A 24,484-nucleotide genomic window follows, 5' to 3' on the forward strand; every position below is an offset into this window, starting at 1 on the left:
CGGGGTGGGGGGGTCAGGTTGGATATTAGGAAACATTTCTTCTCCCAAAGGGTGGTGATGCACTGACACTGTTGCTCAGGGAGGTGTCACCATCCTTGGAGCCATTCCAGAGCTGTGGATGTGTGGCACTGAGGGACACAGTCAGTGGGCACAGTGGGACTGGTTGGGGTTGGGCTTGGGGATCTGAGAGGTCTTCTCCAATGGGAATGATTTTCTGCTTCTTCCCTTTCTCTCTTCTTGGATGCCTGCCTTCCCTTGCCTTTTCTCCTGCAGTATTTGGGGCATTTAGACTTTCTGAGGTCAGAGATACTGAGACCGGCCCAGACCAGGTGTATCCCTTGGCACCAACCCATGGCCATTAGGAGACAGTGCCCAGAGGAGAGCAGGACACACACTGTGGCACTGGAATTTTCCATAAGGAGAGCAGCTGGAAGGGATCTGGTTAGTACGTGTGATGGGCAGGCTCCGGTCTCTCTTGCTTGAGGGCTCAGAGAGCATGAGTGGGACTAATTTCATTTCACCTAAAGCATTCAGTGAATCCTTTTCACCATGTAAAATCCATCGCGGTTTTCTCATTAATCCTCCAAAGCACAGACACTTACTCCAGGCCTAATCCCACTATGCTATTGTGCTTCTCCACTGCAGCTTTCCCTCATCAGCTTAACAAATTCCCTCTATTTCAATAGAACATCCAAAGCCGAACATGCTGGGCATTAAACTGAAACCATCTCCCAAGGGCTGCTGCACCCTTCTTCAGAAGCCTCATTTCCCAACCAGGGCAGGGAAGAATCCTATAAGCGGGCAGAGAGGTGGAGGTCATGAGCTGTGACATTAAAAAATTGCTTCTCCCTGAGCCCGTGTCAAGAGAGACAAAAAAAAAAAAATGCATTGTGTCCCAGACAAATTAGAATTGATCGCAGCTCGGTTTGGGTTTGGGATTTTTCTCCTTTTGTCTCTCCATCCCCAGCTCAGGTGAGATGTATCTTGAGAGCCCACGGCGGCGATAAGGCGCCGAACCTAATTAAAGACTTTGTCAAAGGGCTTTGTTTCAGAGGCCCAGCACCAGCAGAACTCCATCCATCAATTTCTGTGCATAGACACCTACCTGGGCGCTGGCTCCTTGCTGCCTTGCTGCTTCTGACTTCCCTTCCTCCTTCCCAGGCAAAACCTGAGCTCCTCCTTCCCTTTGGCTGCTGACTTCGAGCAATTCTGATCAGCACAAGGGATTTCAAGCCAAGAGGAGCCAACAGTCTGTCTGACCCTGGTGTCTCCCAAGATCTGAGCCATGAAGTGCATTCTTACGACTGTTCAGGTAAAGACCAACTAATTGACTATTACTAGCACTGATTCAATTGCATCCTGCTCCTTCCCAACAATTTGTTTACTGTGAGCATGTTCAGCACTCGCTGGGGACCTGACGTGCTAGCAGCTCATTCTTCTCATTTCACCTTGCCCTGCTTTAGCTCTCAGGTAAATAACGCCACTTCTTGTCAATAATAAGGGATAATACGGTTTGCTGTGTTTCTGTTTGCAAGCCATGCTTCCCATGTAAATGTTTCATCTGGTTCTGAAATTACTTTGATCTCTTCTGAATTTTTTATCTCTTTTTATTGCTTTCTGGGACTGTAATCCTGCTTTACGTCCCGGTATCTCCTGCATAGGCCAAATGCCATTCGTTTGTCGGTCTGGTGTTTGCTACAGAAGCACGCTTCTGAGGGAAAGATTCACAGTGGAAATTAAGCACCAAGGCTAAGCGCTGCTGCTGAGTGATGAGCTGCTGTGCCGTTTGTTAAATTTTTAAGAGCACTCAGAGGGAAACGGTCCCTTTTTTGGTTTAGTTCTTACAAATCCCCCCTGAGGAACCATGGAAGATGCAAGAAAGACTTGTCTTCTTTAATACAAGTGAGAAGGTGGGAGGAAAACAAACCCAGACGCAGCCACACGTTGCCTGAAAGCAGCAGGGCCAGGAGCATCCCACCAGCAGGGAGCTGGGGGTGATGGTGTGACACGCACAGCGATGGGAGAGCATCGCCTACGGTGTGTGCCCATGGTCTGTGTGTGCTGCCAGCAGGCTGAATTCACCCATCCCACCTCCGAGCGGGTGGCCCTGAGCTTTTCCTGGAGCACCCATCTATGCTGTTTGGGTGTTTTTATAGACTTGCCCGCTTAGGATGTACACTGTGTTACACACACGCATCCCGTTGGCTTTAATTTAGTCCTCTCCTTCCCTGCACGCCATCATGACTTCTAATAAATGGCCGAATAAATGCATTCAGATAGTGCTGTAATGGAGAAAAATTCAGTGTCTAATGAAGGGATTGTTCCCATCCCCAGACTCTAAAGATGAATGATGGCGACTGCGGTTTGAAAACTCCTTTTAGCTTAAAATATTGCTCCTTGGTAAGGAAAAAAAAAAAGAAAGTACAAAGCAAAAAAAACCCCAATCCTGTATAGTTTTTACCAGGAAAGAGCTGCATGCGCACAGAACTGAACTGTCGCAGCCAAAATTGCATCGTATATCATAGACCAACACTGGGCAGATAATGGCAAACAAGTTCTGATCAGGGAGTGATTATTGCTCCTCGCTCCGAGCGCTGATGTGCGGCGCCAGCTGACTACGGCTTGATTCCCTTTAACTGAGCTGACCTTTGGAGGTTGGAATTAACAATGTGAGCACACTGGCCGCTAAAATGAGGTGTCAACCTGAAGGAAAATTCATAAAAAAACGCTGCTCTTCCTCCTTTTTCTGTTCAGAATGGATTTTTCTCTGTCTGCGTTGCTGCTGTACGCGCTTGTTCTTAAAGAAAAACATTAAAAGCTTGGAGGAGCGACTTGTCTGTGACTGTGTGACACGGTCTCCTGATCACCGTGCCCCTGGTGGAGGTCTGCAGTCAGCTCAGCTCTCAGGTGTCCCTGCCTACAGCAGTGGGGTGGAACTAGATGGCCTTAAAGATGCCTTCCAACCCAACCCATTCTGTGATTCTATGATTTATGGCCCTGACAGAAACGGGAGCGGAGGGAGTTGTGATGGGATCGTTCAGCCCAGGGATGAATCACAGGACCGTGAGGGTTGGAAAAGACCTCTCAGGTCATTCAATCTAACATTTCATCTACCACCAGTGTTGCCCACTCACCACATCCCCCAGCGCCACATCTCCATGTTCCCTAAACACCTCCAGGATTGGTGACTCCTCCACCCCCCTGGGCGACCTGTGCCTCTGCCAACAAGACAGCCAGAAGTCAACTTGCACCTTTCTTAGCCAAGAGAACATATTAGAATTAATGGGATGAGCCCTACTGCTCATAGGAGGGATGTTCTTCCATGGCTGTTCAGCTGCATCCCTGCTTGCTCCCAAAATGCTGTTGTGCCGTTCAGGCTCACATTGTAAAGCAGAATGAGACGTACCAGAGCTGGGATCCACCACCATTTGTTATTGAGTTTGTAATGTGCAATTGTGGGAATGATTATAATATCACCAACTGGATTTCATCTGTCCCTGCGCATTTGAACAAGCAAGCCTAAATGAACAGTGACAGGAAAATGTTCTTGTTTGCACACAAATACTTTAATAACCAGCAATTTCGGAAAGATGAAAGTAGGAGAAAAATAAGTTGAAAGCCAAAAAACCTCATGTATTAAATCCTGCAGAGAAGTTAACTCTCAAGAACAATATCATTAAGGCTCTACGTGTGCCCTGAAGAGTGGTGAAAGCAACCAAAAGAGTTAACTTCCCCCCTTATATCTCTCACCCAGCAACCACTGCTTTGCATGCCTTTTAAGGCAGCCAGGAAATTATATTAATTTCTCTAATGTGTGCAATGCCATAAGTTCCTTTTTTAATTATTATGATCAAAATATTGCTTAAAATTAAAGGCAGCTGCATTTGTTTCTGACGGATATCATAATTGCAATTGTAAATTGGGAAATGTAATGTTTCCTGGTGCTGCTGTGAGTAATGGCTCTGAAATCATTATAGATAGGTAGATATAAATAAACCAAGAGATCTGTGAAAATAGAGCAAAAGCAAGCTAAAAAGGGTAATTAGCAGAGTGAATAGGAGCAGAAGAGTCCAATGCTCAGACAAAATCTACAAATTCAGTGGAGTCCTATGACTGCATTTGTAGGATTTTGCAGAATAATAATAATAATAACTTCTCCTCCAGAAAGGAGAAAAAAAATCTCAAACAGAACAAGAATTAATTTGAACTCTGGATTTACCACTGAGATTCCTTACTGTCTTTTATGCCCTGCAGGGAAATAACTTTAAAGTCTGGGGGCATTATTTTTATTATGGAAATGGAAAAGAAAGGTTTTCCGGTCCTGAAGTCCAGACAACAGTAAGATGGCTGGTGTTGCAGGGATGTGTAGCATTAGATATAAGGAGCAATCACACTCCATCTGGCTCACTGTCAATAAGCAAGGGTGGAACATTGGTAATGGTTGTGTAGGCTTTTGGAAGGAGCAGCGCAAAAGGAGCGGCTGTGAATCGGAGCCCTCAGCCTGGAGGCTGTGGTTGCTGGGTTGGTGTTGCTGGAAGTGCGGCACGAGAATGATGCCGGAATTTGTGGACAGAGCTGATGACTCAACGGCAGGATAAATAGAGGTGGGAAGGATGTCAAGAGTTGTGGAGCCCTGGAACATCTCCAGTTGGAGCCGCTGACCGCGGGGCTGCTCCTATTGCAGGCAGAGCGAGAGGAACGTGGAGATCGAGCTCTGTTCGGAAGATGCTTCAACAGATAAAGTTAGGTGTGTGGGAAACTGCAAAGAGCTGTGGAGCTGTGATGCTCTGGGGCAGACCAAATGGGACTGCCATGGTTTCACCCACAAGATTTGCACGAGTAAATAGTGCTGAAGAGATGCATGTTCCTGCACGTGGAAGAAGACGCTTTGACCTCCACTGGAGAAAAACCAAGGCTCAGAATTGGACTAGCTGGGCAAAATTCCAAGAAAAGCCAGTCCATCCCATCAAGCTGATTACTCGGAACCACTTTCCATCTAGCGAGGGCAGGGGCAGAATCTCAGAGTCTTCTCAGGGTTCATTAGAGTGATAGGACCATTATTCTGCTTCTTCATCTCATAGAATCAGCTCCTGGAATCATCTCCTGGCAGCCAGAACCGAATTTAACAAGGACACTGACCGATTGAAGAGCCCTTGTGCATTCTATAAACAGTATTGATTTTCACATTCGCAGAGAAATGAATTAGATGCCAATTGTATATGAACTGAGCCACAGTCTCTTGCACGCAGCGTGTCTTCCTACCTGTGTGAACAGAAGCTCATCTCGGTGCCCTCAAGGGAAAAATAAGAGGTTGAGGGGAGCAGGAGTAGAGCTGTGGGACTAACAGAGCTGTCTCCAGCCCTCTGCCATTGTCAGTGAGCGCCTTGGGGAGCGCGTTGCTAAACTAATCAGGCTGCTGTATAAATCTGTAGAGAAACAGATTTCAGCTCCATGATCACTGCAGTATTGACATACACGGTTATAGACTAACCTCAGTCCTCCTGGCTCGAGGGGACCAGGAGAGAGAATAACTGATGGACACCAAGTGAAGAATAGGATGCTGAACCCCTTCTGCTCCACAGGATGTTTTCACTCGAGCAAATCCAGCTGCATTTTTATTCTGGTGCTTGATAAATGACAAAATAGGCACTGAGCCATCATCTCTGGGCTAGTCTCAGTGACTTCTCACTGCCAGAGCTTCAGAACTGCAGTTCAATACGACGGTCCATCTCCAGGAGATGGAAGGATGCTGAGGTCCTGCAGAACGAGCAGGATTAGCTGCTGTCCCTCCTGCAATGGCCACATTTGACAAGGGCAAGGCCTCGTGTCAGGAAGCTCCGTCTCCTGCTCCCATCTCTATTGCCCAAAAGGAGCTCAGACACTGAAGCCAAGACTGGTTTAATCTTCTACAGGCCTCTAATGACTCTGAACCCTCTGTCTAACATCACTCAGCATGACTGCTTAATTACAGTAATTAGGGAGCGTGGTACAAACCTGCGCAGTGTGAAGGAGGCCCCGCTCTCAGGAAATGGATTCTCTGTCAGCCAAACCCATTAGGAGGTCAGCCTGCTTGTCAGCCTCCATCTCCTGGAGCAGCTGTGCTGGGTGCGGGATGCCATGAGGCACCCTGTGACATCAGCAGCAGTGAAGGAGCATTCCTGGTTACCCTTTGGAAGAAGAAGTATCCCTGGGTGGGATGGTGGAAGTGGAGCCTTCTTGCCTACCGTCACCCCATCATTAAGTTTGGAAAAGGCCTCTCAGATCCCCAAGCCCAACCCCAGCCCACCCCCACCATGCCCTCTAAGCACGTCCCCAAAAGCCACATCTCCACAGTTCTTGAACACCTCCAGGGATGGTGACCCCACCACCTTCCTGGGCAGCCTGTGCCAATCCTGTCCACTCTTTCTGAGGCAGGGACTCTGAGACTCCTTCCCCATACCTATGATATCCCCATGCCTACGTGGTCTGCAAACACAGCTTTGTTCCCACCTCTGTGGAGATGCTGAGCACCCAGGGATGCAGATTAGAACCTGCCCCCAGCCAGGACTGAAATAACCCTGGCCCCACACCGCTGCATGAGGAAGGAGCTCTGAGTTAATGAACCATGAATTCCAGCTTAATGAGTTTTATACTGAGGAGAATAATTAATGTAATTAGTACTGATATGAAAATGATGGTACTCGAGCCTGGATTATAGGGGGGAGGGAGGCTGGGAGGAAGCTTTCAGTCTGAGGTGCTGCTCACATGGAGGACTGTGGCTGCATGAACTTCTGGCAGATTTTAAAGCCTCACCTCCCATCCGACATAAAGAGAAAGAAAATAGAGCATGACAGCATAGCAGAAAGAGATCAGCCATCCCTGTTTGCAACAGAGATGTGGAATCTTTAATGCAGCTCTTCTCTGCGCTCTCCTTTAATTTGCAGCTCCTCCATTCCATTCCATGCTCACGGTGCATCGTCTGCCCTCCACGGTGCCTATTTTTGCTGCTGTATGAAAAGCTCTTTATAAAGCTGGCTAGCTCCAAGGATAAAGCAGCATCTTTTCAGCTATAGGAGTATTCTGATGCATTTTACGTGTTTTGTACAGTCCAAGTGTTGGTAAAAACAATATTTAGTTTAACACATACAGATTTACGCCTACATTTCTAAGTACATGCTAAGTGGCTTCTATGTTCTGAGGGAGGCATCGATCGTAGCACATGGACATGAGAGGAAGAGACCTCAAAGCTCATCTGAAGTGCTGACCTGCTTCCACACCCGGTTGTGGAGGGGAAATAAGAAAAAAGCTGAATTTGGGAGCACCTTTGTCTGAGCAGAATCATCCCCCAACCCGTGCAAAGCGCCCCATGTAGCTGTGTGCATTTTGGGGTGCCCTTGCAGCTCTGAGCAAGCCCCAGCAGCGGGGGCTGCTGTGCAAATGGCACCAAGCAGAGGTGAACTTGGCTTCTTTTCTCAAAAAACAGCCCCAAGGGGAGGTGCCAGGTTCTGGCAAGACAGGATAAACCTGTCTGGCTTAGGGCAAAGTGATGGTAGCACTGCCAGCAGTCTGCTTTCCACATCCCATGTTTGGATCTATGTGCTGCCCTGGACCATGGGTGGGTGGGGGCTCTCCTATGCTCCTATACTATGAAAAACTGCCCTCTGCCACCTGCCCACCCAGATCTGGAGCAGAACTGTTTCAAAAGATCTTCATCCAGAAGCAGAGGCTCTATCAGCGTGCGGTGGAGCTTTTTTATTACAAATTTACCCTGAGGATTTCCCATTCTCACCATTAGTGGTCTGTGCTAAAAATTCTCTAATAGTGTATTGATCAAAGCTGTCTGATTGGGCACCTTCTAAGGAAGAGATGGTTTGGGTTCACACCCCAGAGGTGTAGGTATTGCCTTCCCTGTATGATGGTTGGGGGAGAGGAGGGCTCTGGGCTCTCCCTTCCCTCTGGGCTGTAAGCAGCCCCTCCAACCAAAGGCAGGTGCCTTTGTCACCTTAAGCATTAAACTCACAGGTGGGTATGGAAATTGGGGTGCTTGTAGAAAAAGCAGGCTGGAGAGGAGGGAGTCTGAGAGATGATTTATCCCATTCCTTTCCCCAATAGCTGCTGGCTTGCAGTAGGGCCACCGATGGCTCTGAGCCTCTTCCACCCACTCGCACTGGGAAGCATGAAGGAGGTTTCCCAAGAAGGTAACAGAATAAATAGTGAAGGCATCTCCCCTGGGGCACCAGGGTGTTCTTTCTGTTTGTGTGGCTCTCGGGGCAGAGCTGCAGCAGCAATGTGCTCCAGGCATTGCCCTCCTGGGTGTGCAAGCCTGGATGTTACACAATACGAGTGTGCAGGGGGTGATGATGCAGTGAACAACGCAGGACTAAGTCTGCACTGGGAGAAAGGAAGAGGTCAAGCGCCTGATGCAAGTTTCACAGCCAAGACAGGTTGTTATAACTCCTCAGTTCACTTTTATTTAAGTTCTGTGATCAGTCGTTTCCATCTGCAAGAGCTCTTGTGTCAATGCCACCGGCGCGTGGAACAGAAATTGCCACATTTCAAATGTACAAAGCAACAGGAGGAATGGCTTCATGTCTCACATGGGGAATAACACCCAACTCCCCATGCACTCTGCTAGCACAAACTCACCCAGTTTCCTGCTCAACTTGTTCAGCCATCCACCCAGCAACGTTTCTGTTCCCAGAGCAGTATCTTTGCAAATCAGCACACAGCGGCAGGAGGGGAACGCCTCCCATCAGCACTGCCGGGTTTGTGCTCCTGCAAGGTCAGCGTGGGCAGCTTCAGCGTGGAGCAAAGCCAGCATTCAGCCCTTGGCATCAGGTCCAGCAAAGTTTGGAAGCGGCCATTTGGCAAATCACACGGGGAAGGAGGGAGGACTTGGAGCAACAAATCAGAACATTGCTAAGTGTGGCTTTGTAAAACCAAAACAAATGGCTCGAATAGTGCTCTCTTTCTTCAGGTGGGGTTTTGCCTCTTCCCTCAATTCAGTGGTGTGCACAGACTCTCTTTTTGCCATTCTTTGAGACCAATGCATTTCTCAAGGAGAGGAGAGAACATTAAGAGGCAAAGAGAACCAAAGCATCCCTAGGCTTAACATTTGTACTGTCGAGAGGCTGCACTGAATTTAGGCTTTTCTCGCTTTTCCCCTTCCTGAGGAGGACCGAAATCCTTTTGCTTTGCTGAAAAGCACAGTAAAACCCTTTGTGGCTGCTGTCTGTGGGCAGCTCCAATCCAGAGGCGCACATGGGCTCTGTGTAATGCTGCAATCTGTGCCTCTGCTTCCCCCCCTCCTCAAAGCACCGTCCTCCAGCCACCAGCAGCAGAGGAAGCCACTTGCAAAATGCTGTCTGGCAAACAGCCATTTCCCCTAGCTTTTTTTTCCTAATGCACCTGAAGACCTGACTGTATTCCACTTCCCATTTAAATGTTTAGATCCGGCTGAAACTGCAGCATATGAAGGCTCCCAATCAAATCTACCTTAATTGCTGCTGTGAAGGCAGCATCCTGCTATTACAGGCATGCAGACAGGGAAATGTGGAAGGTTTTTCTCTCAACAGTGGTGCTGGTTTGGCTCCAGGACATCAGAGATCCCAGGGTTTTCCAGCACTGCTCCATTTTTCTTAACAGGGTGACCAAAAGCAGACTTGGCAGAGTCCAAAGCATGGTCTCCCCCGCTGGGCTGGATGTGCTGCTGTGGCTTCAGCTCAGAGCACACCTGGTTCTAGATCTGACAGCCAGAAAGTGCTCCAAGGTGTGTTGAGAAGAAAACAAAAGGGAGAAAAACATGTTATCTGAAGCAAGACACATAGCACTCAGGTCCATTGGTGTAGGGATGTGCCTGGCTGAGTTCTCTGGAGACTGAAATAGGAGCCCAGATGACTCCAAAAAGGCCTCAATCAGTCAAGACTGATAGGGTGGCATTGGAAAAGTTGCACCTCATACTCTAAGGCGACGTCCTACAGTTCCTGACCCTCCGGGCATGGGAGAACCACAGGCACTGGAGCACAGAGAAGCTGCTGTGCTGTGCAGGCGTTGCCTATTTCAGCTGGAAAAGGCATCAGCATCCTTCTGCCTGCACCCTGCCTGCCACCCAGGCAGGACCCTCAGCCACCTCCCATCTTTTTTCATCTATGCCTGCAGGGACTCGGCGAGGCTGTGCTTCTCTGTGCAGAAAGGAGGACAAGCAGGGTGAGTCCCATGGCTGCTTGAGGTGATGGGAACAAAGAAAGTGCATAGAACAACTACAGCTGCTCAAATTTGGATATACAAAAATAAAGAGGTGGCAGAGTGCTTGGGCAGCTCCCAGGACAGCATGCAGGTCAGCACCCTCACCCTGCAGTGAGCTGGGCATTGGGTGGGCTGCTCACTGGTGGAAGTGGCACTGGAGCTCAGTTTGGTGCCTGGGCAGCAGGGTGGTGCTGTGATTCCTTCCACTCCCCCCACTCTTGACTCTGACATCCTCCTGGTGTCTGCATTCTGCAGATGCTGTCTGCAGAACGTCCAATCCCCAACCTGAGACAAAGGAAAGCAAATGCGCGTTCCCCACGAGGGCACACACTTTGTTCTCAGCTGTCCCAGCCTCACCTCTTCTCTGCCACAGCTGGGTGAAGCAGGTGAAGGTTATCCTCAAAACCAAGCTCTCTTATAAGGTTTTCATTCCTCTTTCTCCTCTTCTTTGCTTTTATATACATGTAAGTGTATCTCTATATTTATTTGTCCTCTAATACAAGTGAACACAAATGTGATGTGGAGATAAATTCCCTTCTCTAAAACACTTCATGGTTGCAGGAATGTACACGTTTGGATTTACATACCCACACACATTCCAAATATTAGAAAAAATATATAGTCCCCAAACTAAGATGCTTTAAAAAAGGTTAAAAGGCCAGATTCCTCTGTTGGCTTTTATCCTTCATTAAGAGTAAGAAGATTACCTGAAATCATGATTTTTTTTTCCTTCGTATTCTGCCTGAGTTCATTTTGAAATTCCAATCAACAAATGCAAGGAGAAGAGGGGGAAAAGCTAGTGGGGGATCACACTAGGCTCTGGAAAGGAAAATGAGAGATATCGTTTTCCTTTCTAATTTTTTCCCCTCTGGGTTTCAGGTTCTAAGAAGGTTCTTCAAAGGATACTTTCTCTGATGCGTTTGGGTTAAAAAGAGCCAATCCAAGCAATTGGAAGTGGGAGCAGGAGGGAAGAAGGACATACACAATCCCTACACCAAGCCCTCCCTTCTCTTCTTGGGTTGGTTTTGAGCATCTTTCTTTAGAAGCATCTTATTATTTGGTTCAGTAATCTTGGCTGGTTATCTCTTTGCAACAGGGATCTCCTATCTGCCAATGGGGAAAACCATTTTCTCCAAAGGGGTCGTGAAGAATCCACATCTGGCTACTCTGGTGCAAACTGTGGAGATGGACACAAGGGAACCTACGGACATTTAATCAGGGGTTGGGCACATCCCATCCAACACAGGGCAGCTGCCACCCACATACACATGCACGCACGTAGCCAGCTTGGTACAGGAGGGCCAGCACAAGGAAAGAGAGTCTCAGGGATGGGATGAGATGTGGGTGAAGGCAGAGTGTTCCCTTGGGCATGAAGAAGCCAGGCAGACACTTAACCTAACCAAGTCACTTATATAAATCAATAAATAAGCAAATGGCAAAGAGGGGTTTAAAAGGCCTTGGTTGTTGAGCGGTGGGGTGGGGAGGAGTGAAAACCATGAGCGTCTTCGTTTCTCCGTGCTGATGTTTAAACATACTGTTCCTTAGGACAGATGTACGGAGCCCGGGAGCCGGGAGGAGGGCAGCAGAAGGAGATGTCAGAGTGGTGAGGATAGAGATCTTGCGGGAGGTCTGACAGCGGGGCGTAGAGGTGGGGGATCTTCTGCAGATAGCGGCCGTCGTGTGAGTAGCAGCGGGTCAGGTAATCACTCGCATTCGGTATCTCTGAGTGACACTTTCCAAAGTTCTGCAAGCAGAGACAAAAGTCAAAGGGTGAGAACTCCGCCGGCTGTCAAACACGCGGCTCAGCTCCTTGCTGAGGCTCACACACAGCGGGTAGGATGGGAAATTAAACAGTTCTGCTTGCTGCTTCGGAAAAATGGAAAGCTGGTGATAAAACCTCGTATTTCAACAGCACTGCCGCAGTTCCTGTAATATCCATCGGGATAAAGAATACGTATATGCTTTGCATTCTTTGCTCCTTGCCTGTATGGTCTCTGCTTCTCTCAATACAGCAGGCGGTAAGCAGGGAAGGGCAGTTTATTTACAGCCTTCTTAACTCATCCACACCTGAGTTTTGTAACAGCGGCGCTGGTATGCATCGTTGGTCCAACACAGACCTGTGCTCTTTTGTACAAAAGGGCACATTTGTCTGACCAGCAGCTCTGCAAGTACAATAGGTTATTGTGCCCCATGTTTACCCAGCAGCAAGTGCTGAGCCGTACCTGTGCGAGCAGCTCCTTTGTCAGCCTCAGCACCAGGCTTGTGAGTCAAAGCAACCGTGAAGAATGCAAAACATCTGCAGGATGGGAGCTCAGAGCAGCTCCAAGCAATCCCTGCTGCTCCCCGTGGGGTGGCAGAGGTGGGATGCTCCCTCCTGCTCACCGCTCTTTCCCATGTTGAAGCCTTGCAAAAAGACCCAAGCTGGATTAACCATGACCTTGCATTCACCAAAGGCTAATCTCATCTCCAAGAGCCATAAACCCACCAGCAACAGCCTTTCATGCACATGGTTTGTTCCAGGGCTGGCTGAAACAAGTAGTTTGCCCTTGAGTCCTTCCTTGCTCTCTTTGAACACAGCACAAACAGTTGGTTTAGTGAAGAGGACAAGGATTTGACCCTCAGGAGAAAAAGCCTGAAGGAACAGAGCAATCTACTCAACTCCTCTGCTGCCAGTTCCTGGATAAATATTTCACCAGGACGCTCAAAAAAATCATGTAGAAAACAAAGTGTCGACAATAATTTATTGATGGTTCAGACTGCTGTGAGAGGCAGCAAGGTTGGAGGGCTGGTGCTCCAAAGGCAGAGAAGGCCACGGAAGGGTGAGAATTTATAGCACTGGGACTTAGCTGCAGTGCTAAGGACAACCTGACTTTCTTTTCTCTTTCCTTGGTAAAATGGTGTGTCCCACTGCTGGAGATGTTTGAAGTCAGCAGTCTCAAGCTGGATGGACAGCTCTAGATCCCTTCTATGCACTGGTATCTCTGACATTTGGGTGTCATTCCCACACCTATCTCCTGAGGTTTTCATAGGACCATAGGATGGATTGGGTTGGAAGGGAGCTGGAAGGCAGCGCACAGGGACACCCACAGCTCAGCAGTGCTCACAGCCCAGTCCAGCCTGACCTTGGCTGTCTGCAGGGACGGGGCATCACCGCCTCTCTGGGCAACCTGTGCCAGCGCCTCACCGCCCTCAGTGTAAAGAACTTGTTTTACAATGAACCTCTCACATCCCTGTGGCAGCACGCACTCAGAGAGGCAGTAACATCCATCTCAATTACACAGCATCAACAGGAACCCACTCCATAAGGGAAGAAGGGAATGGAGAACAGCTGATTGCTATTCCTCTGATTGTATCAGGTGATAAAAATGGGATAAAGGTTAGCCCCTAAGGACATGTGAAGATCTCTTCCTGTATAACAGTGTGCCCTGTGCTCAGGGTACTTTGAAAGCAGTGGAATGCCTTTGTGTGCTGATGGGGATGGAAAAAGGTGCCAGCTCTGATCTCCTTCTGCATAGTGAGTTACTGTTGGGTAACCTGAAAGGGAGGTGACCTCAAAGACTGAACCTTGGTGAGATATGGCAGGCAAGAGGGGCTCTTAGCCTGGCTAGCAAACTATTATTGTTCAAAGAGGAGGGCAGGTTTGTATAGTTTTGGGCATGCAGTAGGAAAGCAGAGGGCTTTCTACAAGCATGAGGGCTCAAAAGGTCTCACAGACAGAAAGGTCTAATGGAAAATATGCTCTCATTTAACACACACGGATATTTTGTGTAAGCCAAACTGGTTGTTAGCAGCAAGCAATGAGAGGAGCAGAAAGGGCTGTGAGATACAGCATTATTGGCTGCTTATGGTCCACCAAACCATGCATCTTTCTGTCTGTCCAGTGTGGGCCTGAAAGAACCACCCACATAGCAAGGCTGGAGAGAACCAATGCCATTTTGTCAGCACTTCTGGCCAGGTGAGTACAGATGACCTCTGCTTTTCTTTCTGGCTGTGTTCTGTTCTCAGAGCAGGGCAGCTGGAGACCCCCAGTGCTGGGGCAGAGGAAGGGGTTCCCCATTTGCCTTCACTTTTCTCAGTGTGTGAAGCCAGCAGGCAATCACTCCTGCTTTGTTTCCTTATCTACGTAGCAAAAGGGATGAGAACAGAATCAGCCTGATGTTTATTAACGCGTTTAGCAGCCAGTGCCCTTTGACTTCCTTCCCCATTCCCACTGTGACTTTTTCCAATCTAATTTATCTCTAACAAAGTTTGAAATTAAATTAGGGATAATGAACTAATTAAATTGAACTGGCACACAACTCTGCCACCTTCCCCCACCTGACTTCTCCTCATTGCCTTTGTTTCCAACGTGGCTCTGTAAAATTCTTCATTATCTGGGTTACATCCTTCCCCCTCCCACCCCCAGCTCTATTTCCAAGAGCTTTGATTGAAGGGGATGTCAGGAATCCGTCCGTTTCAGACAGCCTGGAAGATTACCTTTAAATGGTCTTCATTTGATTGAATTAGCTCTGATTTCTGCTATGATGTGCCCTCAAACCTTCCCCATTTCCTTTTCACCTGCCTTCTCCTCTCAGGTATCTCCACAGCACTTCTAGCTCCCTCCAACCTCACTGTATCCAATAATCTTAACGTACTCAATAATCTGTTCTTGCTGGTCTAAAAGTGAAGAACTCCTTCCCAGTTTCCTGCTCTCATTTCTGGAACATCCCAGAGCTGAAATCCTCAGAATAAAGAGAAGGAGCACAGATGAGGGATGCACCCACAGACACGTGCAAGCATTATTTATGCAATGAGCACACTCGTAAGGTTGTATTCCAACCGCAGCCACTTACCTGCTCTCTGTTCCTACTGCATCAGAGACCATCTGCAACCTTAAGCATTTATTCCCATGGTGTTTCCCTATGTGCCAACCCCTCTACTCTTTATCAGGGCTGTGGAACCCTCATCCTACTGATGGGAAGCTAATGAGGAGCCACCTCCATGCTTTGCTTTTTCTCCTGCAAATTGGAGATGGGGCTGTTTAACGGGGGATGCTCATGCAACTTGTTGGCATTAATGGGGAGGAAATGGAGTAATTGGGAGCTGAGGCAGCACTTGCTGATTGTCTGATATCTCCAGCTCAGTATACAGTGGGTTTATAGGGGTGTTCAGAAAGCAGAGCTGGAAATCTGAACTCTGCTCTCTAATTGGCCGGGATCTCAGTGCAAGTCTCGTGGTTTGAGCTGTTCTTGCTGTAACGGGGACAAGAGATTCCCAAATAAAGCTGAGAACAGGAGTGCGGGGAGGTGAAGGGGGAGGAAATAATTAAAGCAGCATACAAAAATCACCCTGATCTGCCGTGTGCCTTCGCAGGGAGATTTTGTGGCGGTGAGATTACACCTTCAAAGCACCATATGACTGGCTTTATTTTTGCTTCAGAGAGACTGGGAGGATTTCCAAATTTGGATTTGGAGGATTACTGTCCTTTTGCTGACAATAAAATCCCCCACCCTGGGGAGGATGAGGTGAGACCTCCCAGGATGGATTAGGCAACGCCTGCCTTGCTCCTGCTTGTGCCAATGGGCCGAGCATGGCCAGGAGCTGCTGGCAGGTGGATAAGGGGAGCAGCCCAATGGCTGAGCTAGACAGACAGACCCCACAATGGAGAGAAGCAAAAGCAAACCCATCCACAACTTACTGTCCACTCTCGCTCGTTACGTCTACGAAGACCTTGATCCTCATTCTGGGAGCAGGGGTGGGCGAGACACCGCAAGAGAGAGAGGTTACGGCTGGGTTCAGCGCCTGGCAGTGCAGACACTTACCTAGGAAGGCTTTTTTTGCTACAGCGGGGGAACTACAGGGCTCCTTCCAGCATGGGAAAACCAGGGGGCACAGGGGTAAGGCACACTGAGCTGTCCCACTGCACGCCTTCCACCCAGCTCCATCGCCTGCTGGCACTGATGCTCTCAGGTTGCAGTGAGGCTCTGTGCAGATAGGACTGTGCAGTGGGGCTTTTAAAAAGCAGCTTCCCTCCTTCTCATCCCCCTGCATGGATCTATTCCCATCCTTCCCAAAGACCTGATTCCTTTGCCCTTTATTATCTCCTTCTCTGTTCCCAACCTACTGCTACTCTGTGCTTTCTCCAGCCCTCCCTTTGCTTCCTTGCTGTGCACTGAGAACCCTGTGAGGCAATAGGGCCATTGACCCCACAGCCCCTTACTTCCAATTATTAGCCAACAAACTAAATGGAAAAGAGCAAGATGGATGCTGTGGCCACCACACCATGGGAGATAGGTGAGGACAAGGAATGAGGGAGAACCTTGGCTAAAGGAGGTGCTGCCTGTGTTGTTTTCTTGGTCAACAGCTGTTGGCATCACCCAGCACATCTCCCATGATTAGGAAGAAGCATTATAAGTTTGCTCCATTTCAGATAAAGGATCAGTGCATACCTTGAGAAATGGGTATGGTCATGGGGTAAGGCAATGGGAGAAGACCTGAGGACACTCCTCCCTTTGCAAACACCGTTCTGCTTCAAAGGGTCTCTAACAGTTGGAGAGGACCCAAACAACCACTGGTGGGTTAAGTTGCAGTTGGAACCCTAAGCAGTCCCTGCTGCAGGACCTGAGCTCCATGGGTGACAGGGAAGTAGTCATGTCTGATCTCTCCTTTTGAGAGAGATAGTACCAAAAGAAATAATCTTCTTTCCTCCTCAAACATCATAACATGCCATCTGCATCAGCCCTGTGCAATGCAGCCTCTTTTATTCTGCATGCTCCATCCCTCCTTGGCTGCCTGACTCCTTGCAGACGCAAGAACCTTTACGTGTTCCCATTTCTCTCACGTACTCTCCCACCTTGTTCTTTCACACATGCACATATGCTCCCTCTTATCTATAGTCTCTTCCACGCACACAAACTCTCCCTTTTATTTCCCCCCCCCCATCTCAGTCCCCTTCTCTTTCCTTCCCCTCCTCTGGATAGCCTTGAAAGGCCCTTTTAGCATCTCCCAAAGTTTTGACCTCTTGATATTGCTGCTTTGCTCAGCAATGTGGCCCCTTACCAAAATGCTCCAAATCAATCTGCACCCCTCAAACCCACCTGGTTTCTCCCTTCATTTCCAGCCAGGCTGGCTGCAGAACCCAACCATCAACCCTTCCCTCCCACGTGCCTCACCTCCCTATAGAAAGCAAAGGACAACAGAGAGCATGCACAGAAGGCAAAGGCATTCCTCCAGCCCCCAAAACAAGGGCAGCGTGCGGGAGGAGGGGGTGGGCGGGATGGGTTAGGAGCACTCCACGACAAGGGCAGGGGATGCAGAGAGGAGCACAGTGAGGAAGGCAGAGTGCAGTTGTGTACCTTGAGGCCAGAATCTGAGGGGAAAGGGCCTAGAGTGACATGCGCTAGCGTAAGTTGGGCTGGATGGTTGCATACTCGACTAGGTCTCCGCCAGCATGGATGGAGGTCCGAGGACTGGGTGACGAGGCCAGAGCGGCCGTGTCCAGCTCTGCATAGTGGACATCACAGTCCTTGGTGCCAGAGTTCTGGAGAGAAGAGAGCAGCGAGGCAGTGGGGGGATCAGGAGGAGAGGTATTGGGGGTCAGGAGGGGTGAGAAGACAGGAGCCGAGCCGGAGGGAGTGAGTGGATGAGGTGGGATGGGGTTTGAGTGATGGGTGGGGGATAAAGAAGAAAGAAGGGTGAGAGGGGAGGAAGAAAAAACAGTTAAAAAGAGGGAGGGAGGGGTGGCATGAGCAATCAGTCAGGTAAAACCCCAAATTAAACCCAAGGTCCCCACGGCATTGCTCCCCAAAGCCACCTGCAAGCCCAATGACCCACAGCCAGGCTGGCAGCACTCTGCTGCTACCTGCTTCTCATCATCCCCTGAGACCAGCATTGTCCTCAGCCAGGGCAGTTTGGTGAATTCTGACCTCGTGAGATACCTGAACTGTCAGCACTGAGCCAAGAGTTTGGGGTTCATGGGTGAGAGTGAAGAGAAAGGATTGAGTCTGGGGTGTCAGGATGGAGTTCACCTGCAGGGAGCGGCTGCAGCTGTGTTGCTGTAGGGAAATGGCACTGCTTAATCAGTGCTGTTGTGTTGCCCCGGTGTGGGGGCTGTTATGGCTTTTCTTATACACCACATTTTTGCACCAGGCTTGACTGCACATTATGCTATAGCAGATGAACTACGCAGAGTGGTTTTGTGGCTGTTATAATGTCTAATAGATGCCAAAGGCATCCTTATTTGGCTTAGAAATATTGATGGGCATTCCGTTTCTAAGCAGGTTTCATCAGCAAGAGCTGCACGAGTGGAATATTACCCAATTTGTCTGATCACTCCCATCCAGACATCGCTCATGCTTTGCACACAATTACAGTCAGAGAACCTTGGGAAGCAGGGTGACCTGGAAACCTCAGCACCTGGGGGGAAATGAGCCCCCAGGAGGAGGAATGGGGTGTTTTAGGGGCACCCCTGTTGTCAGAGGCTGAGGTGTGAGGTGCCTTCAATCCTTTCTCTGCAGAGGGTCTTTAATTTCTCTGCTGAGCACCTGCTAAGCCTCTCTGAGAGGAGAGAGCTGTCTCTTCCAAATGGAGAAGGGACAGGGAAAGGGGAAAGCGATTCCAAAATGGCTGCATCACACAGCAATAATGCAAAAGTGGTTGAATCTGAAAACATTTCTCTGCCCTGTGTTTGGAATGTCCTCAACCCTGTGCCAGCTGTGGCAGAGCAATTAGCAGAGGCCCTGTTAATGAGCTAGGTGTTTGCCTGCTACTAGAAGGGCTGCTGGGTGCTCTGAGTGCCTATGGGCATCGAGGAGCGCGAATGATAACAGCTCATCTCAAACCTCCACCCATGCTCTGCAGAATCCTCCCCTTCATCTTTCTATCTCAGCACCTTCTCCAGTCTCAGATAAAGGCAGACTGAGCCTTGAGCTCCTTCCCATTCTGTTTTGTCCAAGGAGGTTATGGATGCCTCCAGGGATGCCTGCAGGCATTCAAGGCCAGGCTGGATGTGGCTCTGGGCAGCCTGGGCTGCTGGTTGGTGACCCTGCACACAGCAGGGGTTGGAACTGGATGAGCACTGTGCTCCTTTTCAACCCAGGCCATTCTATGATTCTATTTCCTCTCCCTCCTCTCCAGATATGCTGCTTTCCTCTGGAGATGCTTGCTCTGGGGAGTTCCCCTTGCTCTCTGCTACTCTTGGGCTCGCTCCCACTCCCTGCTGCTTGTTGGGAGCAGGATTTATTACAATATCAATAATGTGGCTTGTATACAAGATCTAGCACCGCTACGTGCAAGCGCTCTGCGTAAATCATCAGCATCGGCACCCCGGTAATTGCCCTGTAAAAAGGAGGAATTATTCTGCTGTCTGCAGCAATGAAACTTTCCCTTCTACCTGTGCAAATGGGCACTGCTGATGCTTACACCAACCACCCCGCTGCTCCTACGCGTGCTCTGCTCCCTCCTCTCATGCTTCACCTTGTGTACAACACTTGCATGACAGGGATGCTTCTGTGCCCACAGGATGTGCCTCTGGTTTTGCACACCTCGCTGTGCACGTGGGCACCAACACTCACACACATGCAACCTGCAGCATCCAGCCCACTCACTCTTGCTTAAATACCTCCGTGCACACCAAAGCTTTTGCTCTACAAGGGCTCAGGAACAGTACAAGCAACGCTGTGATCCCCTGCATGCTTTTATACTCTTAATAGTCCACTGCGCTGCCCTTGCACATCCGTGCCATCAGCTTTATGTTCATATCCTTTCCCACATCCATATCTGCTTTCATATCCTTTCCCACATCCATATCTGCTTTTACTCCCCTTTTGCAGCACCTGCAGATGTGCCCCAGCCCCTCCCCAGCCCACACATTCCTACCTGTACCCCCCACCCCTTGGTTTCTATCCTCCTGCCACCTTTCCCACTTCCCCCTCCCTTGCTCTTCACCATCTTTAATCACTTCCCAGCTTCCCTTCTCATGCCATGAAATTGCCCTCCCCAGGCGGTGACTTTCACGCAGCTGAGTGATGAAAGCAGTTTATCCCAAATTAGGAGGTTTTGCACAATTCGCTTAAAGCACAATGCATCCACCCCATTTTCCTACAGAATCAGGTCCCTTCAACTCTCATCTTCTTCCATACGCTGCCTCGTCAGACCTCCTGATGAAGCACAAGCAGAACAGGAATATCCTGTCTTTCTCTTTGCCTTCACCTCTGAAGGATCCCAGACCCCAGTGCTGCTGCTGGGGAAGGATGAGAAGGGAGTGGGGCTGTGTTAGGCTGGCAGAGACCCAGTGGAGCTGTAGGGAATGGATGAAAAATGTGCCTCGTGTGAGTGGTCCTGGAAGGAGCAGGGCAGGAGTTGGCTCTGCAAGGCATGGATGAGCAATGTGGTGCAGCCTGGCCCCAGCTGTGCCATCTGAGCAGCACCCAGCACTCCCAGCCCTGCTTGGCACAGAGGGGCTCCTTCCTTCCCATTGCCAGTCACGAACTGGCACAACCTGCTGCCTGCCCAAAGGATGTGGTGATTTAGCAAGAAACGAGAGCGAGCTTCGTCTCGTTCCTGGGGCACAAAGCCAAGATGCTCTGTGTGCAGGCAAGAGGAGATGGGAGCATTGCAGGGACTGCCAGCCACAGAGAGCAGAGGGCAGGTCCCAACCCAGCTGTGCCACACAGCTGCAGCAGCTGAGTCACTCAGACCCCACGTCCCCAGCACTGAGGGATTCTCTTGGTGGGCAGGAGCAAACTGCAGCCCACTGCTGCTGGGCTGGGAGTGAGGGTAAGGAGCAGAGAGTGCCAAGCATGGGATGTGGAAATGTATCTTCTCAGACCAGGATTGAGAGCAGCAAACTCTGTTCCCATGGTTACGGAGCAGCTACCCATCAGGCCCCATCTCACATCACTAACTCTGCCACTTAATTAACTGACTGCTCATTATTTCCCAAAATGAGCTCCTCCATCCTCCTGCTTGCCTGAAAAGCAGCTCTCAGCTGCTCTCCACAGAGCAACCCATCTGCCTCGGATGTCCTGTGCTTTGTTTTCAAACCCACCTGCCTTGCTGCAAAAGGCTGGAGATAAGCTCTGGGCTGAGGGAGGGCTCCAAGAGGAAGTTTTTCTTTAGGGGCATCTGCCACTTTCAGCTTGGCTGGAGTAAAGAGGATCACATTGGCATGGCTCAGTGCAGAGCTGTATCTGAGCCATTTCATCACTGATGCCCTCAGCATCTGTCTCACTGCTGGCTAAAGGTCATTGGGCCCCATCCTTCTGTTATCTGCACAGGAATGTACATCGAAGGGTCGTTCCAAAATGAACAGGAGGGCTGCAATAATTAGTCAAGTTCATAAAGTATCCCTCCATACTGGCTGATTGGTGATTATAATGCCTTGGCAAAGAAGCAGGTTCACATGCTGATAAGTTGAGGCATCTGGTTTTGATGTTGAGACCTGCAACCCTCATGTGAGGTCTCACAGAGGATGCAGAGAGCAGTCCCATGCTGTGGCGGGGGGGGGAGGGATGGACCTGTTTCCCATGCTTTGCTCTCTTATATCTGCATTTTCTCCCCTAGTCTCGTTCCCTGAAATTCACCCTCCCCTGCCTGGCTGCTAGCATCTCTCCCTGACCCTTAATCTCTCTGCTGCTGCTGTCTCACATTAGCATCTCCCTCTCTGCCACTGAACAAATCCACACAAAACAATGGGCTTTAAGAAACTTGTCAGCAGAGAGTCAAACCCTGGCACGCTCTGCCCAGCCAATAATTGCTCTGAAAAGCTTTGCTGCAGAACCCAGGAGGGTGATGGGGTGGGATACCTGGCTTGGCTGTCACACAAAGGCTGGATATGGGGTCTTTTGCCATGGGGTGAGGGATACTGGGGTGAAAGCAGGGAGGCTGAGGTGGGTGTTCTGAGCTTTCTGCACCCCTTACCAGCTTGTCGGTGTAGGCAGAGGGCTCACTGGCTGCCATGTCATAGTATGGGGTCTGCAGGGGAAGCTTCTGGAGCTCTTCCTCATGCTTCATGTTGTCCAAGTGAACGACCTGTGGCAGAGAGAGAAGAAGGGTGAGGAGCAAGTGCTATCCTCCTGCCACTACCAGGAGCAAGCTCTACCTTTTCTCTTGCTCCTCCCATACAACTTGCCTCCTGCTCTATTTCATTCCCACGTTCCTTTTCTCATCACAGCCTCTCCTGTTTGAAATGGTGGTGATGCTCAAACCCTAACAAACCAGAGCCCATAGATCAAAATCCAATCCCTCCTGAAGGGAGTATATGGGGCCAAACTACAGCTCTCAATCTGTGCCCATCATCGGCAAACAAGTCCTCACCCACTGCCTCCCATCCCAGGTATCCATCTTTGGGACTTGCTGCCTCCCAAACCCATGCCACAGGGTTTTGGGCTCCTGCAAACCCTCTGATCCCAAATCCAGGCTCTGGGGGCACTGCCTGCTCCCTTCGCCATGGAAAGGAGCTGGCAGCAAGGCAAGAGGCGTACCTGGATGTCTTCAGTAGTCAGGTGGCTTTTCAACTCCTGCTTCCTCTTCGGCGGAGGGGCAGGTTTGTGGGAGGGAGGCAAGTCAATGCTAAGGGAAGAGAAGTGGCAGCTGATTAGAGAGCAGGAGGAAGGGGTCTGCCTGCTTTCATGTGCCACAGCAGGCTGGATCCTGCACACGCTGAGGATCTGACTGTGTTTGTCACCAAACTGTCAGTATAATCATACGGGTTATTCTCAGCAACTCCCCTCTTTTCTTTCTCTCGCCCTGATTAGAATTGTTAAACAGAAACGAACGCCCTCCTAGCACCCTGCTCCCATTTCCAAGCACTTCCCTGTGTTGGATTGCAGACCACGGGGGTGTAGCTGAGATCCCTGTCTCTCAGTGCTGCTTTGGGGTGGCTCCAAGCATCCCATGGGATGGATGCTCATATGGTGGCTGGGAGCACCAGCGAGTGCCAGGTGCCAGTGCAAACCAGCGAGGTGATGGCAACCCCCACTAGGGGACTTATTTGGGGCTGTAGCTCCCACCATAGGTTTTCCAGTGGGAGCTGGAATCTCCCTCATCCCCATGCTATGCCATGCATGGGGTTTAGCCCTGACCCCCACTCAGGGGATCAGCTTTTGCCCCAGAGCACACAGGGATTGGCAGCCGTTATAATCCCAGCCCAGAGCCTGTCTCTGCACATTCCGTCTGTATGCACAGATGTGTCTAATCCTTTTACAAAACTTATTAAAACTCCGATCCACTAATTAGCCAACTTCCCCTCCCTTCTCCTACAAACTTCATCAGATCTTCCGATTGGGATGGGCGACTTTCCTTGGCAGCACATTGGATTCCAGCATGGGACTGGGGCTACTGGTGAAGGGAAGGGTGCAGTGGGCTCCAAGAGCTCTGCAGGATGTTGACTTTAAAGAAAAGAAATGCTCTGAATTTTGCGAGGCTTTGGACTGGGCTCCACCGCCTCTTATGCTCTGGGGCACCACTGTGTTTCTATTCTTGGCTAAATTGACTCTTCTTTGTGCCTTCCTGGAGGGACACTGTGGGAAATGGATCATCTGAATGCATCTCTGCTATAGGGCTGATGCTGTTGATGCAGTTTCACCTTGTGGTGCTATTTTTGTGTGTGTGTGTGTGCCTTTCTGTTTTCCCTGGTTCCCTTCCCTCCCTTTCTTGCTGTCCTCCCATGCCCTCTCTCAAATGGGATTAAATGGAGCACAAAATGTGGCCAAATGTAACAGCGATGGTGGGGAGGGCTGGGGGTGATAAAAGCAACTTCCAGCCTTGAGGGCTTGGTGCCTTCCTGGGAAGTGGGAAGGGAGGGGTGCTCTGTGATGATTCAAAGCCGTGTAGGGAGTGGCCAGGGAAGGTGTTTCTGAATGTTCTCATTGCATTGCAGTGCAGAGCAAAATGAGCTTCTGCCAAAGGAGAGCACCTGGGGGTGCTCCAGCATCTGCCTTCAGGATGGCACCAGGTATAGGTGGATGGGAATCCTCTCTGAGGGTCTATCAGAGACCCCTCTCTGATGGCAGAATGGGATTCAGTCCAGCTCAGGAGCCTGAAGTCATTCACTGGTGAAGGAGGAGCTGGGTCCTCTCCTCCCTCTATAGGTGAGAGTGGCACTGAGCAGCCGTGCTGTGCCCAGGGAGGCACTGTACGTGCAGCACTGGGTGAAGTGAGCTTCAGCTTCCACTGAGGGCTCGGGAGAAGCATCCAGAAATAAGAGTGAGCAGGATGGGAAGCACCAGGGGCCATGAAGGAAGGAAAAGGAGGCAGAAGGGGATGAACGGCAGCAAAAAGG

The 24,484-nt window shown here is 49.8% G+C and overlaps 2 protein-coding genes across 2 annotated transcripts in view; one reads left to right on the forward strand and one right to left on the reverse strand.

The window, feature by feature from the left end:
• NHERF4 (NHERF family PDZ scaffold protein 4) overlaps window positions 1-24,484 on the forward strand; it is a 312,400-nt gene that overhangs the window by 149,530 nt on the left and 138,386 nt on the right. The gene's annotated exons all lie outside the window — the stretch shown is intronic.
• NECTIN1 (nectin cell adhesion molecule 1) overlaps window positions 11,641-24,484 on the reverse strand; it is a 70,508-nt gene continuing 57,664 nt past the window's right edge. Inside the window, exons 7-9 of the mRNA XM_052697285.1 lie at window positions 22,686-22,773; window positions 22,123-22,233; window positions 11,641-11,968 (exon numbers count right to left, since the gene is read on the reverse strand). Coding sequence (XP_052553245.1) covers window positions 11,750-11,968; window positions 22,123-22,233; window positions 22,686-22,773 — 418 coding nt within the window. The 3' untranslated portion in view covers window positions 11,641-11,749. The remainder of the gene's footprint in view (window positions 11,969-22,122; window positions 22,234-22,685; window positions 22,774-24,484) is intronic.

The sequence above is a fragment of the Tympanuchus pallidicinctus genome, unplaced genomic scaffold (genome assembly GCF_026119805.1).
Source record: "Tympanuchus pallidicinctus isolate F22 unplaced genomic scaffold, pur_lepc_1.0 scaffold30, whole genome shotgun sequence".
Lineage (NCBI taxonomy): Eukaryota > Metazoa > Chordata > Aves > Galliformes > Phasianidae > Tympanuchus > Tympanuchus pallidicinctus.